We start from the raw sequence: 17,645 nt of genomic DNA, 5'->3' as shown, positions 1-17,645 counted from the left end.
CTGTGTACCAACTCAGTTTTTATCTCATTATTGCAACGGGCTTTAAGCAGCCAGGTTTGTCCAGCTGTCCAAGCAAAGCAGCCAAAATGTTAATGCTATAATCAGTTATAATCCAGCATTCACAACTGCAGACAGTTTTGTGTTGGCGCAATGGTTCCCACCGGTTGAAATAAGTCCTTGACAGCAAAATAAGAGTATATTTTACCTACCTCTGAGTCAATTTTTGTTAGATAATTTCCAAGAAGTTTCTGTGAATAAATTAAGATATTTTATCTTTTTTTTAAAATATATATTCTAATGCCAGACAAAATGTTTTTTTAGCCAAAATATGTGAAGATCTGAGTTTTAAAAAGGCATTTTCTTTACTTTTACCATATAAAAACAGGGGGGGGAAACATTTGGTTTAACACAGCATCAGTTAGAAGTCATAAATTTAATCTTCCATTAGTTAATATCCAACTTTAGTTTCAGAAGACAATGAAGTGACTGAAAAGATAGCCAACTAATGACTATCATCTGCATATATAATCATACTCTGGCATAACTTTGACACAGATAGAAAATACAAAGGGACCTAAAATAGATCCTTGGGGAACACCTTTAGAAATTGCAAAGCAGCGCCGAGAACAAAAGCTGCTTCTCAATTTCTAAACCAACTCTGGCATTTCACTGAACCCCATAGAGGAGACTACCTGATAAAAACATAGTTTATGTAGGCTTTGAAAAATATTTTATAAAAAGACGCCAACAAGACAAGAAAAAGGGGAAAATCTTTATTTAAATCTTTAATAAAGTTACACAATCTCAGTTCACACTCAAAGAGGAAAGTTTGCTGAAGAACAGTAGGCAACTACAAAGACCAAAGGCAAGGGAAGCTCAGTTTCACAGTAGAGATTACAGATGACCTCCATCTGTTAAAAAAATAAAATAAAAATCAGGCCTGCTTTTGCTGATAAGTCTAGATTTATGTTTTAACAAGTTTAAACAGCACTTTAAATTCTGGTTTATTTTACTTTATTTGCTGCTGGTGAGCAGATTTTATCCATCAGCAGGATCAGCTGTTTCCAGTCCATGAAGATGTTCAACTGTCCTCGGTTTCCATAGAGATAATTTAAAGTTTTATTATCCCAATTTCTAAACGACAATTAGGTGGTTTTTCCAAAAAGTTCAAAACAGGACAGACTGGAAAATGTTCAGCTCTGGTATTTCGAGGAAACAAAGTTATTTAATGGGGACCAGAATGTTTTCAAAGCAATAAAGTTGAACTCAAGGTCCAACCACAACATTTGTGCATTTTTCATAAAAACAAAAACACAAAATAAGTAAAAAAAAAAAAAAAAGAAGATGAAGCCATAACCTGCAAAGGATTTCATCTAATTCACAATTTTAGTCATAGAGAAACAAAAGCAAGACAAAGATAACCTTGAGACCAGTTGAAAATGGGATGTAACAAAATAAAAAAGGGTCCTCATATTTCTTGTGTTCAGTGTGCATGTCAGAGCACTGAATGTAAACTTTCACCTGCCAGGCAAATTGTATAAAGGAACCAGTGATGGAGGACAGAATGAAACATGCCAACAGACAGCTCCTGTCTGTTTGAGGAATAAGAGTTGTTAGGAGAGCCACAGGAGCCATCGATGCATGTTATGGCTTTTGCTTGACAGGTAGAACCCATCTATACAAGATGTTTTCAGGAGGTTGGTCATTTTTGGGTGGAAATGGATTTTTAAAGAGGGGGAGAGAGAAAAAAAAAGAAAAGGAAGAAATCGCACCTATTTTTGGCATCACGGAGAGTGATACAAATTACCATTCGAGCGCTTGTCGTCATTTTGCAACCCAAATGGACAGGTGGCTGACAGAAAAATAGGCTAAATGCAAGACTGTCTCTGCACTTTGCGCCCGTTCAAGAACAGCGAGAAGAAATGTTTTCAGGCAATGTCATACAGTACAAAAAAAATAAGCACATTTCAGTTATGGCAGGTCCTCCTTCCTGGGCACTTCTTTTTCTCTCCAAGCATATTAACAACATCACCTTCAGTTTACAGTGCCTTCAGTTTTAATACACCTTGACCTTTCCCCCCCCCCCATTTTGACACCTGCCAACAAAATTCAGAGCATTTTTGAGGATTTTTTGTGAAAGAACATTGTTTATATAATATTGACAATTTTCTAATTTAAAAAACAAAATAGTTTGCATAAGTATAAAATATAGTATAGTAAAAATAATGCAAGCCCAATCGCCTTCAGAAGTCACTGATAAGTGAAAAGAGTAACACATGGCTACGAGCCTAATCTGACAGCCCAGGTACAGGAAAACCTATTAGAAAGACCAACAATAAGTCTGTGGTTACCTCTGGGGGAGCTGCAGGGATCCACAGCGCAGGTGGGAGAATCTGTTATCAGACATTTGTGCCTTTGTGGCAAGATAGTTCATAGCAGCCCAAAACGATCCCTAAGAGGAAGCTACAACAGAACGATTCAGAACAAATCCATGTCTCATCGAATTGATGTTCACAGACACTCCCATCCAGTCTGAGCCTGAGCTGCTTTGCAAAGAAGAGCAAAAATGTGCTCTTCAGACGTACAAAGCTGGAATAATTATTAATAATGGTAATTGTGCTCACCTACCACAAAAATCCTCATGCAACACAATGATGTTTGTGGAGTTATTTGAAAAAAATTCAAGAGGTCTTAATACTTTTCGCAAAGCGCTGCAGATTGACGGACAGAAAAATAACCTGATCGTTTCCTAGCAGAGTTCGAAGGCAAGACGTATCCATTTCAAATGTCATAAGGTTCTTACTTTAAAACAGGAAAAAATAAAACGCTTTGGGACATGACCAAAAAAAAATGTTTTTATTAGTGGTTTTTGAATGATGCAACTATATCTGACCAAGTGAAACCTATCACATGATTGGATCTCAATAAATAAGGTGATGTGTTCACAGCCATCCCTTCTTGTAAATTTTGTTGACGCTCTGTAACCGAACAAGCTGTTATTTATTTTTTATTTTTTACTCAGAGGCTCCACCAGGCAGCCAGTCCAGCAAACGACACACAGAACTCAAAGGTAGAGGACGAGTCGGTGCTGGAGGGGCTTTGAGTGGTAGTGAGATGAAAAACAAAGGAGCAAAGTAGCATCACACACACGTCTTTGAGTTTCATGTCACTGACTGAGCCAATCATCCTCCGTCCGCCGTGTGCTCCTGCATTAATCCGTTTTCTTCTCCTCGGGATCCTTTTCTCCGGCGTCGTCCTCCTCTTCGGGGCCTTCCAGCTCAGCGGCCTGTCGCTGCTGCTCCTCTTCCTCATCGTCCTCTTCTTCCTCCTCGTCGGTGAGCCCCTCCCTTTTTTCGTCCAGGCCGTCGTCTGATTCGGCCGTGCAGATGCCGTAGCACATCAGGCTGATTACCCCGAGCGGGAGGCCGAACAGGAAGCAGCCCAGCAGAGGAGAGCTGCGAAACACGGACTGGTGTCGGAGGAAGGGAGGCAACGGAGAACAAAAAAAGGGGGGAAAAGAGGGAGGGAAAGACACGGTAAAGGACAGGAGAAAGAAGTTAGATTAATAACTTCACACTCCGGCATCCTATTTAAATGAGCACACACTTACCAGCGGTAAAAGCCATTAATCATCTACATAAATTAACATTCGCGAAGATTCCTTTCGTGAAACCCTTCCTTCTTGTCTTAATTAAGTCTGGATTACCCAGGCAAGGCAAAAGGCTCTCCTGTGGGGTCCAAGATCTCAGAGTGGATTCACTTTACAGCGAATATGCTTTTTAATGGTCCCTTTGATGGTAATTTACACTCAGACTACCTTAACAAGACGCTCCAGTGTGTTAGCTGTACACAGTGGTTGCATAAAAGGTGCTTCTCTTTTCCTCGTTAAATTCAACATATGATGATAATAAATACAAGCTCTGTGAAATAGAAAACAGAACTGTCTGGAATCAGAAAACTTCAAAGAAAAAAAAAAACAAGCTCAACACTGTTTTGTGGCCGATATGCAATACATCATCCTGTTAACTTTCTAAACTAAAACAGAATAATTTATAATTTAATCCATTCCTGTCTCAAATTTACTTTCAAACCAAGTGAGACATCAAAATGTCCTGCTTTTCTAATTATCCTCTTCATAGTTTCTTAATTAGAAAAGACCAGATCTTGCTTTTGCAATAAGTTAACTTTGTGTTTGTAAAATTTACAACTGCCTGGTTAAAACTCCTTTAACATTAGCAAATTCAACATGGACGACCCCTAAACCAAGAGAAAAAATGTGAGAATTTTTAGAATCATAACTTGAATTGAAACAATGTTTCAAATGAATGATCTGGTAAGACTGAAGAGACCTATGCAAAAATAATTATCTCATGACGATATGCTCATTATAACTTAAACCACTTCTGAGTTAAAAGAAAGTTATTTCATTCTACTTTAAATACTTGATTAAATTGTAGTAAGGGACAAAAACAACCTTGATGTCTTATTCAGGCCCCATTGGTAATCTATCATTCAATTAACAGTGTATGTAACCATTACACTTATAGCCAACAGTAGATATTTACATTATAAGAAGATGCACAACCATGTTTTCCCTCACCACCTTCTCAACATGCTAACTCTGTACAAACCAATTTTGCTGGTAAAAAAATCAGAAATATACCAGAAGCTTGTTTATGGCTATCAAACGCACATGGTTCACGTTAAACTAGCAGATAACGTGAACCAAATATCACTGGTATTATGGATATATTTGAGCTTGCAAGTACAATTTCAACTGCCTACAAACCAGCAAAAGTCCACACCGAAGTGAACTTGTGCAGGAATAGTTTGATTATCCATGGTATCCGCTACATCCCACTGGTAACAACAATACTGATTGCTCTCTTGGATTTTGGGTAAAATATAATGAAGCTGCCAACCACAGTTACGCACGTGAACTGTCCACGATCGCTTTTCAAGAGAAGGCCGGATGCAAACACATATCAGAGGAAATGGGGGTCAGTGGATCCCTCATCTTAGTTTTGCCTCCTTATCAAGCTCTGCTGTTATTTTTCGACTCCCTCTCGCACAAAAAAACAGCACATACTATTAATGTATCATTTCGGTGTGTTTGAACTGTGATGAGTCACTGTTTATCAAACATCAAACCTCTCAGATGCCATTTACAGATCAAAGTATATCAGCTGAAAATGCTTTTAAGCTTTAGATGAAAACACAGTTATCTAGTTATTCATTTGAACTGCATCACCAGGTTTTTAATTAGCAGATCAGAAATAATTGGAAGGAACAAAAACAGACTTAATTTATTTTTTTAAGCTTAATTTGTGTTTGGTTTTTCTTTGTACATTTTTATTATTCACTTGGATGTTCTTACGTGAAGCTAATGCAGAACTGCAGAGGTCCTTCAGTGACAGACTTCTGCATCCTAAGTGTGCAAAGGAGCATCATTGTAGACCCTTCCTCCCAGCAGCTGTTTATCAAACACTGCTTCCAAAATCAGTGTTCACTTGGCTGCTTTTATTAGCAGCTTTTTGGGTTTCTCATAAAGAGTCTATGGTTTAATAGACAGATAACCATTATATAATTTTTTTAATTACCCCACTTTGTTGTCCATTTATTTTAAATATAATTTTGGGCGTAACTGTATGGGTTCCAGGATTTATGTCCAATGAGAGAATACCAACATACTTCCCTAAATAAGTAAAACTGTATTCTAATTTTCTCCTTATTAGAACACTCTGCACATTATAATTTACAACACTAAATTGGTTCATACAAAACCCATACGGAACTCTACAAAATCTTCTCCATACCCTAATTGAGGCATTTTTTATTATTGCAAGTTCACTTTCTTCATTCTGCTACTTTTTTTTTTCCAATTTCCATACTGCTGCAGTAAAATGTACAATCCATCATCTCCACTTTAAACCTCAATGCAGAGGTCAGCTGAGAAGATTTTTAGTCCTTTGTGAAAAATGTATCATTTGACGACAATATCACAGATAAAAAAAAATAAAAAAATACCCAGGAGGGAGCATTTGGTCGTAGATTGTGACTGCTACTGAGAATTGGAGAGGAAAATAATTCAGGTTACCTCCGGTTATTGCTGATGGAAAAGCGATGGTAATCGGCAGAGCAATGAGACAGTAGATGAGGTAAGGATTGGTTGCACTATGCCAACTCGTCTGGATATGACTCACTGGGCTTAATGTTGCTTCCTCATGATCCCATCAGAGATTCATTTAGATAAGCTCCTTGGCGTCAGTGTGATGTCCATTAACCGTTTCTGTTCTATTCTGGTCATGCTGATGCTCACAGCTCGCTTATTTTGGGAAACAATAGTAGGTTGAGTTTCATTTCTTTCCATTTTTTTACTCATGCCTTTTACATATGTGACGTAAAAACAAAACTCTTGCTTATTATTGCTGTGTAAATTAATCAAACTTGATCTTTCAACAAACATATTCCCACAAATCCTACTTTGCATTTTGACATCAACATGAACTCCAGATAATGTTCACCATCATTCACTGCAATTAAATATACTTTAATTACACATTGGCTTGATTCTTTGAGCTCCCAATGTCTAGCATGCTTTAATCACAAATACTGATGGATAATAGCGGCACATCCTTACAATGTCCTTGGAAATAATTTCTAAACAAGGCGGAATAAATACACTTCAACCCATCGCTTCAACTTCTATAAGATGTGTTAACCTTAAAAAAATTACTTAAAACTGTCATTTTAAACTTTTTTCTCTACCGTTTAGTCCCAGTTTGCTAATATTTTTTAGGCACAACCGTCCATACTGTATGAGTCATTTATGTATGTATTAGTGGAGAGACTTGCTAAAAAAAATTTATAGAGTTGATTGCAGGATCTATAATTAATGAATTGAAATTAATTTTAGTCAAAAGTTACACACTGACAACATAAGCAACATTTTCAGTAAAAAAAACAACCTTTTTGCTGATAAATTATTGAGGGTAGACATCCTCCTGCTGGAAAATGAAATCAGCATCTCTAAGAGGCTTGTCAACAGAGGGAAGCATGACGTGCTCCGACATGTCCTGGTAGACAGCAGTGCAGACTTTGACACGGCTCCCTAAATCATCAATGATTGTGAAAACACCATACCAGATAACATCTCAACTTGCATGCCTCTAAACTCTCTCTTCAAAATATGAGACTTGTATTTCCAAATTAGGATGAAGTTTACTTGAGAATCAGTCCAGTCCTTTTTACTTCTAAATAGATGTAAGACACTTTAAATATTGTGTCAGGTTTAGGAGTGGATCACCACAAGGAATGAGGCCATAGAATTATTTTATCATCAAAACTCCCCGCAGCCCCATGAGAAAGTCCTCCCACGCATTCAGGCAAATATTTTCAATTCCTGAGGGATATGGGCTCTAAATATAAACATACAAATGCTACACTATTAACTCAGAAAAAATAAGAATTATTCAGATTTTTATGACCAAGAGGAACTAAAGCAAATATTTCCTTTTCTAAATTTAACTAAAACAAGTGTTATTTATGTTACTGGCTGCTTTTCTACATCCCTCCGTAAAGGACATGTTGGAGAGCAGTAATTCGTTTAACCCAAACGCAAGTACTGGTGTGTGGACTGTAATGCATTACAACACAGCTGTGTATACATTCCTCTCACACCCGTGAGCAGTATAAACACTTGCTCTCCCAAAAAAGCTACTTAGGGCAAATGTGGGAGGAGAAGCAAGTCCAACCTCCTGTCCCTCTTCTCCTCCCAGTCTCACTGCTCTGCTGCTTGCTTCTCTGCATCCATGCGATGTTTTCTACCTGCTCTCTATGCTTCCTGCATAGCATTTACACTGCTTACATAAACACAGACAACGGCAAGTACAAAAGGTAGCAAAAGTTTATATTTAGGTGGAAACCTGCTTTGCGTTAAGGTCTCTGCACCAAACGAGAGACATTGTAAAATGGGTTGAAATACAAAGAATGTCAGATGGTTGGTTTATCTCAATACATGTGAGCTGCAGCTCAACATATTGCTGTGACGGGTGATTGTCACTCTAATATCTTAAACCAATATAAAAAAAAGAGTCTGAAATGGTTGAAAAAGAGATATAAACATCTAAATTCTGTGATTGTTTAGTTCCAAGTGATGGTTTGGAAAAGCCGTGGCTCACAGACACACAAAACTGAAGTAATGGAGGGAAGAAATAATAACTGGAAATAACTTTTTTTTTTTGTCTTTTACCCAAAGGGTTTCACATCAAAACCACAACTTCTGAAATTATATATTTTTTCCTCATAAAAGCAAATGAAACCACAACTGCTCTGTGCTTTGGAAAGTAATCTCTGACTGCCATCATGCAGCAGCCTGAGCCGAAATCTCAACATCTTACCATGATGGTGGACCTGGCATCAAAGGCCACGCGTTTGATCCGCTGGATGAAGCCGTCACCACCGTATGCCTGCAGAAAAACAATTCAATGAAGACAGAAGAGCCACTACAGTCTTAGAGGAAAACAACAACAATCCAGTTCTTATTAGGATTTATGTAAAGGACTTTGCATATTGCTTTGTTTACCTGCAATTTTAAAATATGCATTAAATGCATGCGTCTCCTTCAAAGGATCATTAACTTCTTGAAACACTCAGCACTTCAGATGCAAAAAATCTGTTTCCGTCAAATTCTTTCATATTTGCTTGTTGACTTTACTGTGCTAAACAGCCGGTTGGGAGTGTAAGCATTTAGTCGATAGATAGAAGGGTATCTGCAGATTACAGCAAAAAGTCAAATTTAAGACTTTTTAAGACCTTTTTAAATGCCACCTTGGGTTATATTTAAGAGCAAAAAAACTATAAATATAGGGGATGGTTAGGGAAACGTGTTGCAAAACAATCAAGGATAGAAAAAACTGGGGTCTGTTTGTGGTTCTTGACAACATCTTTGCGATTTACATACTGCAAAAATATGATAAGTCATGCGATTAACACGTTTTCAATAGAAATTTGTATTTCAGGAAAAAAAATGACTAAACGTCCCCAACTTTAGTTTGTGTCCCACGTTTCAGCTCTGACCTCATTTGCCTATAAAAGCATCTGGGCTTAGAAATGAATGATGTGTGCTGATGCTAATTCATCAGGATGTCCAGTTAATTAGCTCTGCCCCAAACAGGACCTCAGTAAATTAGCTGGAAGAGGGCATGAGGCTAATTTTTCGGTAGCAGCTGTTGCACACTGAGCTTCTGTTGCAGGGAGATGGATGCAGGAGTTTTCACAATGCTTTTTATAGAACGCCGTTTGAGCATTTCTTTCCCTTACTGAAGCATAAGGGAAAGAAATGCTTTTCAAGTATAGAAGACTCGAATGCTAAAGCTGGTCGTGCACCACAATAAAAGGGAGTTCAAAATCTTCAAAAAATAAAAACGGGAGTAGTGGAAAGTTGGAACAGACCACCATCCTTATCTTTTTATGTCTGAAGCAAAACTTACCATCTGTAATCTGTTCAGAGATTTTATTCATTAATAGAGGAGGGGGGTTCTCCCCTTCTTCACGAATTCCCTGGAAACCCACAGCAGAATACTTTCCAACCACTATTATTCTGCGTGCGTACACATGAAGCCTGGACCAGCCGTGAGAGAGGTAAACATTATGGTCATGATGTGAAAAGCTGAAAGCTGCTCAGGCTTTGCCCGGAACCGGACGACAGAAAACTGCAGGTTTCTGCTGCTCCCCTTTTTTGTGGGAGGTGGTTTGTTTTAAGAAGCCAAAAATAGCACAGAAAAAAAAAAAAAAAGAAGACAGAACCTCTGGATGTTTGGCTTATGGTTTGATACATCTGGTGCCTTCACTGTAGAGCAGGAAGGAACCATGAAATCTCTTCTCAAGGTTGTCATTACAGAGCAATGCAGGAATCTGGCTGTTTGATTTCAAAGACTTGTTGATAATCTGTCCAAGCGGGACAGAGCCCTAAACAGAACCTAAACATGCAAAAGGAGATTGCAATTTCTTTTACTGTGCAAATTGTCTTAGGACTTACAATGCAAGACAACATGTGTGATTAATGAGGAGCACTGAGGTGATTACAATGGTACAACACAAGGAGAAGCGGGTGAATGGGCTATTCTGAGCTGAAAGCTTAAACAGAAAGCAGCGGAGGGAGACGAGAGGAGTGGAGGGTGTTAACCTGTGCAGAACCGTTCAGGACGCTGCTGATGAATTGGACCAGCTGGTCCGTGCTCTCAATCAGCTCGCTGGGCATGAAGTACTGCTCGTTGGATGTGTTGAGGATGATAACGGAAGGCACTGTCACCTCCCTGAGAAAAAGGAAAAAAAAAAAAGACAACAGAACAAGACATTTCATCTTCTTAACCTCTGCATCACAAGTTGCCATTATCAAAGTGGGAACAAAATGCAGTTATCTTACAGAACAAATTGGAACACGGATAATACAGTAGTGTGATAAACAAAGTGTTTCATACTGAGAGGAACCTAACTTTTCCCACGGGGTTTCTTTCAAAGAGAAGACTTCTAATAAGATGATGAATCCTGTTGTTTCTTCTGATTCTCCAGCAAAATGTGGGGAAACTCAGGGACTTTGTTTGTGTTTATTACAGCAAAAGACATAAAAAACATTAAATTATTTTAAAATTTCAAAACTCAATGATACTGCATGTTCCTTTAAGAGCAGTGCAAGAAAACTTTTTTATGTAAAACTTTAAACAAAGGTTTTAGTTACCAACATGTTTTATGTTAAAATCCCAATATTCATTTAATAAAAGTTCTCAGCTCATTATTTGGTGATTTTTTTTATAGATTTCTATAGATTTACTGTAGATTTGTCAGTTTAAATAAAGAACTTAGTTTTTTCTATTAATTTCCATAGTAAGAATTACAAATGTTTAACATTAAACACAAGTCGAATTAACAAGAATATTTTACCGACATAACTGGTGTTAGCTATATAGCTGTAGAAACACTTACTGTTTCTTTAACTGATTCTAGCTTCATCTCCAGCCCTGGTCAACCACTGGAACCCGATTGGTGAAAAACTCCTTTTAGTAAATCACAGGCCGTCTTAAGGGAAGCCCCTCTGCCTCTATGCTGTGGCCCAGAGGTCCACTCATCTTTAGTTTAGCAGAGGACTCAAACAGTAACCTTCACTTTACACTCCTGAGCTGCTTAATCTCCACAAATCGGCAGAGGAATTATAAATCCTTGTGAGATAAGGAATAAGGTCATAAAACAACTAATCCTTTTTCCACACATCTTGTGCAGCACCAAAGCCTGGCTTAGATAAGGTATGCCGTTGCTTACATGCGCACACACACACACATGCACAGTCACACAAACAGTCCATCACTGTGCCGCCACCTCACATCCCTGCGGTGATACTCAACCCAGCAACAAATTGCACACATGCACACACATATCCATCAATGTCCCAATCCACCACCCAGCTGAGATCCAGAGTGCAAACACACACATACCCGTGTGGTGGAGTCATCAACACTTCACTACTCTGTCCAGCTGAGAGCTGCAAACACGCACACGCACACACACCCACACACACACACACACACACACACACACAGACATAATGAATGCATATTTTCACCACCATACTCCAACAGATGGCCCTCATTTAAACTAAATATGGATTAGCCTTTATGCCTCTAAGTGGGACTACAGGGGGTTCACTGCGATGATGAAGGAACATGCCTTGCACCAGCAGAGTCACTTCTTTTCCAATGCAAACAAAAACGGCTGCTTCATACTATGGTGGCCCTGAAGAGATTAAACCATTATAAATAATTTCAAAACAAAATACACAAATTCAATAACCTTGGTGCAAAAGTGAACACACCTTTGAATTAATCCTTTTTTTTTTTTTTTTGAAGTGCCGTTCAGTTTTAATATGAAGTCGTCTTTGGTTGGAGTCAGCAGGATTCGTGAGAAAAAGGTTTTTGTTTTGCAACCTCTTGTGTCAAAGCTTAGATGTTTGGAGAAAACACGAGCTTGTTGTCAATTAAAACACAAAAACTTAGAAATTTCTGCATCTCTTCAGCCATCTCATCTTAGCAGCTTCATCAACCAATTTCTATTTCGCTTCTTTTTAATTTGGTAGATAAGTTTGGTTTCTTTGCATTTCACAGCTGTCCTGTATTTTTCCCATTACTGATGTCTATCCTCCTTGTGTCATGGTATATAATATTACCCCATAGCTGTGGACCTTCACCTCCACCAACACCAGGTGTCCACTGTATATACTGTGAAAACACACACGCTTTGAGAGTCAACCCTGCCGCTCTTCCCATTTGATGACCACCACTACCACTTCTCGGGATAGCTTTAAAAATAATAAGATTGTGAGTGAAACCACCCCAACCCTAACACCAGCAATCAACACTCACATTCAAGTGGAACTACAGATTTTTAACAGGCTGATTTAAAGTTACTCTCTAATGATTCACATCCTCTGATAAAAGTCTTCCTCCCACACAATGAGACCTCACATCTTTAGTCTTTCACTGCCTGGTAAAGATGTTAGCAATAATCCTATATTAAAACAAACCCAAGGATACCCTTGAGACTCAGAGCAGTTATCTTAGATATGTGTGTGTTCATGGGTGTGTTTATGTGCCCCTGATGAAAGCTGGGGTCGCCTTTAGTGAGAGACAGACCGCTGCCAGACAGTCATCACGGCGATGACAGAAAGGCAGATAAAAAGCCATCAGATTTATTTCCATGAGCCTCCTAAGGGGAAAGGATTGGTGGACAACGCAGGATTTTATTCCTCAAAAGAGAGCAATTAATCCTGCACTGCCGCAGCCACATTCAGAGCCAATGAAACCCTGCATTGTGCCTGCTGCATGTTCCCATGCAGACCTAGAAACACAAATTAACCCCTTTTAATCCTAAATATACTCACTTCCTGTTTAAATTTAGGACTCTGTCAGTTGCATTTGGTCACATTTAGAATCTGCAGCCTGCTGCTGAATCGCTGACTTAATTAGACAGGACTTAGAAGAGTATGGCTGCTATAATCTCTCTCCGACAAACAATAACATGCTCAAATTAAAATAACATCCTGCAGCGGAGCCATTATGCATGCAGGCTCTCACACTAAATTAACCAGACACACATAACGAGGCACTAGAAGTTACTTGACACAAAACAGACAAGCGGCCGCTGCAGCCCTGCTGGTCTGTAACACTTGTGGGGTTGAGTCTAATTAAAAAGTGTGGCATGTCAGATGGAGGGTCTCTCAGAGCATGACACCCTAACAGTCGGCCCCAGACCGGGTACAAAGCTGCTACAGCCGGATCGTCCTTCATCATTACTGCTACACTATGAGGCAAAAACATTAAGATCTCTATAGATTCAATCCATCAATACGGAGCCCGACAAAACCCACCTTCAACATTTCTAATTTTGTCACATTACAACACAATCAATGTAGTTAATTTGGATTTAGCAGGGGGGGATTTTTATTTATTTTTTTTCTTTTTATCTTAAAAGTGTTGTCTATTTCTATTCAGGCCATTTTACTGTGACACCTCTGAAAAAAAAGGACCAGCCCTATGAGGAGCACTGCAGTTATATCTGCATGTGTTTGAGAACCAAACCATCCTAACCAAGTGGCACATCTACACATTGATATTTTCATCCATTTTTGTTTGTGAAAAGGCTTTGAAACTGGCTTCTGGCATCACTTTTTTTATAGGGTTTCAACTCTACTGGTGTGTATTGGAAAGTTTTGACCAATGGCACTACTACCCTTAATTTACGCAGGAGCTTCAGCCGTTGTTTACAGTGAATGTGTACTGGAATTTCCCAGAAACAATTTGGGACCTCTTGGATATCAACATCTGCTCCATTTCAGATGTGCCGAATAACAATTAATCAAGGATTGTTGTTCTTATCTGTCCAAACAGCATTCTTTCCAAGTCATGGCAAAGGCAAAGGGAGGCACCAGGTCACCCTGACCTGAAAGAGAAGCAAAAACTCCTTTGCAAAAAACAACTCCATAAATATTTCCTCTCTAGTAAGGCCAACAAAAAGTTTAATCTCGGTCTCATCTGAGAAAAACTCCTTCCAGACATTTGTAGTGTTCTCTATATGGCCTGTTACAATCTGGAAACAGGACTACTACTTCCCATAAAGGACAGATTGGTGAAACGAACAACTAATACTTGTCCCCTCAACAGATTCTTTAACCAGAGCGATGGGTCTCTGTGGGACCTAAAGGGTTACCATAAACTCCTTCGCTGCTTTTCTCACCAATCCTCTCCTTACCTGACCCATCAGTTTAGCCTTTGCTGTTGTTACACACTTTCGGTTTTCACGATGGACTGAACAAAGCTCTGAGAGGTGTTCAGAGCTTTTATATTTGTCTGCTTTAATCTTTTTCACAACTTTTCCCTGACCAGCCTGCAGAATCTTTTTGCATTCATGTACTTGCTGACCTGCCGATATTCTCTAACACACATCTTAGGCCTTCACAGAACAGCCGAATTTGTACACAGGAGAACTACTACAAGGCCGTTGAGGACATTTAACTGCACTGAATTTTATTTAGAGATACCTTAGTGAAGTGGTAAAATGATCATTTCTAAAAATTTCTTAAGTAGGTCTTCATTCCACACGGCCCTTTCACATGCAAATCTACAGCAGCTTGTGAATGTTTTGTGTTTGTTGGGCCATGGTGACTGAAGGACCAAGAAGCAGCACAAGTTAAAATGACAGCATTTCGGTGTAATCGACCTCTCCTGAAGACAGAATCCTTAATGGCAAAGGCCGGCATCACAAGCCACTGCAGACCTAGATAAGTGGCTGACAGAAGGTAAGGTGAGGCTGAAAGAGAAGAGTGTGACACGAGGGGAGAGACACTCACCCCATAATGAGGCCGTTAATGTAGTCGTTCCCATCCATGTGGCCAAACTGGAAGTCTCTGGAGATGCAAGAAAAATAAGAGCGAGTAAAATGAACTCTATCTCCCGTCTCTGTGGGCTGTATATTGTTAGCACAAACCAGGACAGTATCTTCAATGCACAATATCACACAAATAGAAAACTTGGTTAAAAGTAAGATGAGGTGCCCGCTGCTGAAAACATAAGAACGCTTTTGTCACTGTGGGAGGGAATGGAAAAAAAAAACATCCCCAAAGCGCCATCCTGCACCGTCCCTATGCTTCTCCTCATCTCCTTCGCCACAGAAAAGTCTTGGGTTATTTATCTAAATGATAAGGAAGGAGGAGGAATTCAATTTGTACCTCATTGTACTGCACTATGTCTGAGAAGAACACATTGCAAGCAGATGAGGGAAGGGGTGGGGAGGGCCAGAGAAACTGGCGACTTTCGCCGAATGACTGATTGCGACGGCCCGCACATATACATTATATTCATTTTGAATCATTGCTACATATAGGAGGATCGTCCCCAGGGTGCTAAGCAGTACCGCATGTGCTTATGTGAATGGCATGATTATTAAGACTGAACAATATAATAAATTTTGTGGAGGCAATGAAAGAAAGAAAGAAAAAAAAAAAAAGAAAACCTTCAGTCAATGTTCGAGGTAATCGTACTGACAATAGCAAACCGGACTGGGAATAAAACTCATCATAAAGTAAAAGCCAGCGCTGGAAACGGCAGCGGAGTGAGATACGGATCTGAATTAGGTAGAAAATGATTTACACCTCTAAGAGCGACAAGAGAAGTGAGGAAATGCAACACTGAAAATGTGACATGGAAAGGATATAACCATTTTTTTTTTATTATTTTGTATTCAAATTTTGCCTCTTAATTTATTTTAAAGCAGATCTGGTCCCTATGCATGCTAATCTTTCCACAGACATGCATCGAACCATTAAGCAGGCTGCTAAGAGCGCAATATAAGTTTAATTAAACACTCCCACACTTGTAGTTTTATATGGGTAAGTTTACCGAGTATATTTTTAATTAAGTGAACACCAGTCAAGCAGATTTAAATAAAAGACTATTGACTTTAAATAAACAACAATATTACACATTACAGCATCTCAAAAATAGAAAGAAATGTTTGATGTCCCCTGCTCCATTTTCATCCAAAGTCCTGAGTCAATTATATAAACTTAAGTTGGTTTCAAACTTGAAAATTCAAAGGTCTTCAAATCAACTAATGTGCAGAAAAGCGGCTTGTATGAATCAGCCATGTTGGAAAACGGAGGCCGTCGTGTTACACATCATGCCTCCGATTCCTCTGTTTTGGTGTTCTATGAATCCATTCATCCATTTATCAATCCCTCCATTCATTTATTAACTCATTTATTTCTCTATCCATCCATCCATCCATCCATCCAAACCATGCATTGTTGTCGCAACCATCCTTCCAATAAACAATAACTAATAATCCATCCATGCAGCCATCCATGGTGCAGCAAGTTTAGATTTCAACTTCCTGCAAAAACATCTGCCCTGAATTCATAATGAGCTCTGGTATTATTAGATTAAAATTGGCAAAAATAATTTATTTTAAAAGAAAAAATATTAGCAAGCTACAGTACACCACTGAAGTTTCTTTTAAATCCCTTCAAGCCCAATAGTCCTCCTATTTTCTGGTTTTGTGGAAAAACCCATTCCCGGTACGCTAAAAGCACACTGCTTTCTGTTCCTTTACTTTGCCGTTTTGGGCTGGGTTTGAAAAGTTGTTTTTATTTTTACCACTAAAAACAGCTAAATGAGCAGAGTAGAGTGAACTGAAAAACCAGCATTGCATATTTATGGGATCTAAAACCAAAACAATGCCATAGAACTCCTAAAAAAAATCTATTCTTGGATAATGTGAACATTATAACGTATAAAACTAAACATTGGGTCTAGAAGTATGCTTACTCGGACTCTCGTGGGCTTTAAATGAGGAATTATGAGAGTCTAAACTCCTTTAAGGATAGAAATTAAGGCTCAGAGGTCTCAGTTTGTGAGACTTTGTGATAAAGCTTTTTTTATTTTCAGCTCCAACTGGCAGATCAAAACCAAGACAAAGCAACATGTGCTCAGTTCCAGCACATTCATGCCCACCGACTGACGAGAATCCCGTTTGCCCACGAACGCCACCAAATGGTGGGTGAGCTGAATACCACAGCGCTGCATCAAACGGCATCGGCTCATTCAAATGTCAGCCCTCTCCTGTGATCTCTTCTCTGCATGTGCTACCTCCACCTACCACCGGGGGCGACACTGCAGCCAGCGACTTGTAATTACAAGCTCCGTTTAGGTGTGTCAGAACCCTGCAGGCGGCTCTGATCTCAGTGGGGGGAACTCAAATTCAGACATCTTTGGGGGAAGAAAAAAAAGAAGAAGAAACAGCAGAAGGCAGTGTGGCAGATAGTGGTATAATTGATGATAGGGATCTGAGTAATTCAATCAGCCCTAATGGGAATGCCTGGAGAGGGAGAAGCGCTTTGATCACAGCGGTTTGAGGAGGACATCTTTATTCAAACGCAGCAGCCACTTCAGCACAGTACATTCCTGCTTTAACCAGAATCCTTCAGCTGGAGGATGACCCACCAGCTGTGCTTTAAGTTAACCCACTGCGCACAATCAGCACACTTTCATTTGACAGCCCTTTGTTAAAATCCGCTTCCTTTTCTTTCCCATCCTCGTGGA

General features: G+C 39.2%; 1 protein-coding gene across 1 annotated transcript in view; it reads right to left on the bottom strand.

Annotated features, from left to right (window-relative positions):
• Nucleotides 1-757: 757 nt before the first annotated feature.
• The window catches only part of tmx3b (thioredoxin related transmembrane protein 3b), a 44,278-nt gene continuing 27,390 nt past the window's right edge, over nt 758-17,645 (bottom strand). The window contains exons 13-16 of the mRNA XM_014992366.2: nt 14,897-14,953; nt 10,187-10,316; nt 8,400-8,468; nt 758-3,469 (exon numbers count right to left, since the gene is read on the bottom strand). Coding sequence (XP_014847852.2) covers nt 3,212-3,469; nt 8,400-8,468; nt 10,187-10,316; nt 14,897-14,953 — 514 coding nt within the window. The 3' untranslated portion in view covers nt 758-3,211. The remainder of the gene's footprint in view (nt 3,470-8,399; nt 8,469-10,186; nt 10,317-14,896; nt 14,954-17,645) is intronic.

The sequence above is a fragment of the Poecilia mexicana genome, unplaced genomic scaffold, assembly GCF_051168715.1.
Source record: "Poecilia mexicana isolate PSO_F unplaced genomic scaffold, ASM5116871v1 scaffold_20, whole genome shotgun sequence".
Lineage (NCBI taxonomy): Eukaryota > Metazoa > Chordata > Actinopteri > Cyprinodontiformes > Poeciliidae > Poecilia > Poecilia mexicana.
This window is presented reverse-complemented; position numbering and strand designations above follow the sequence as displayed.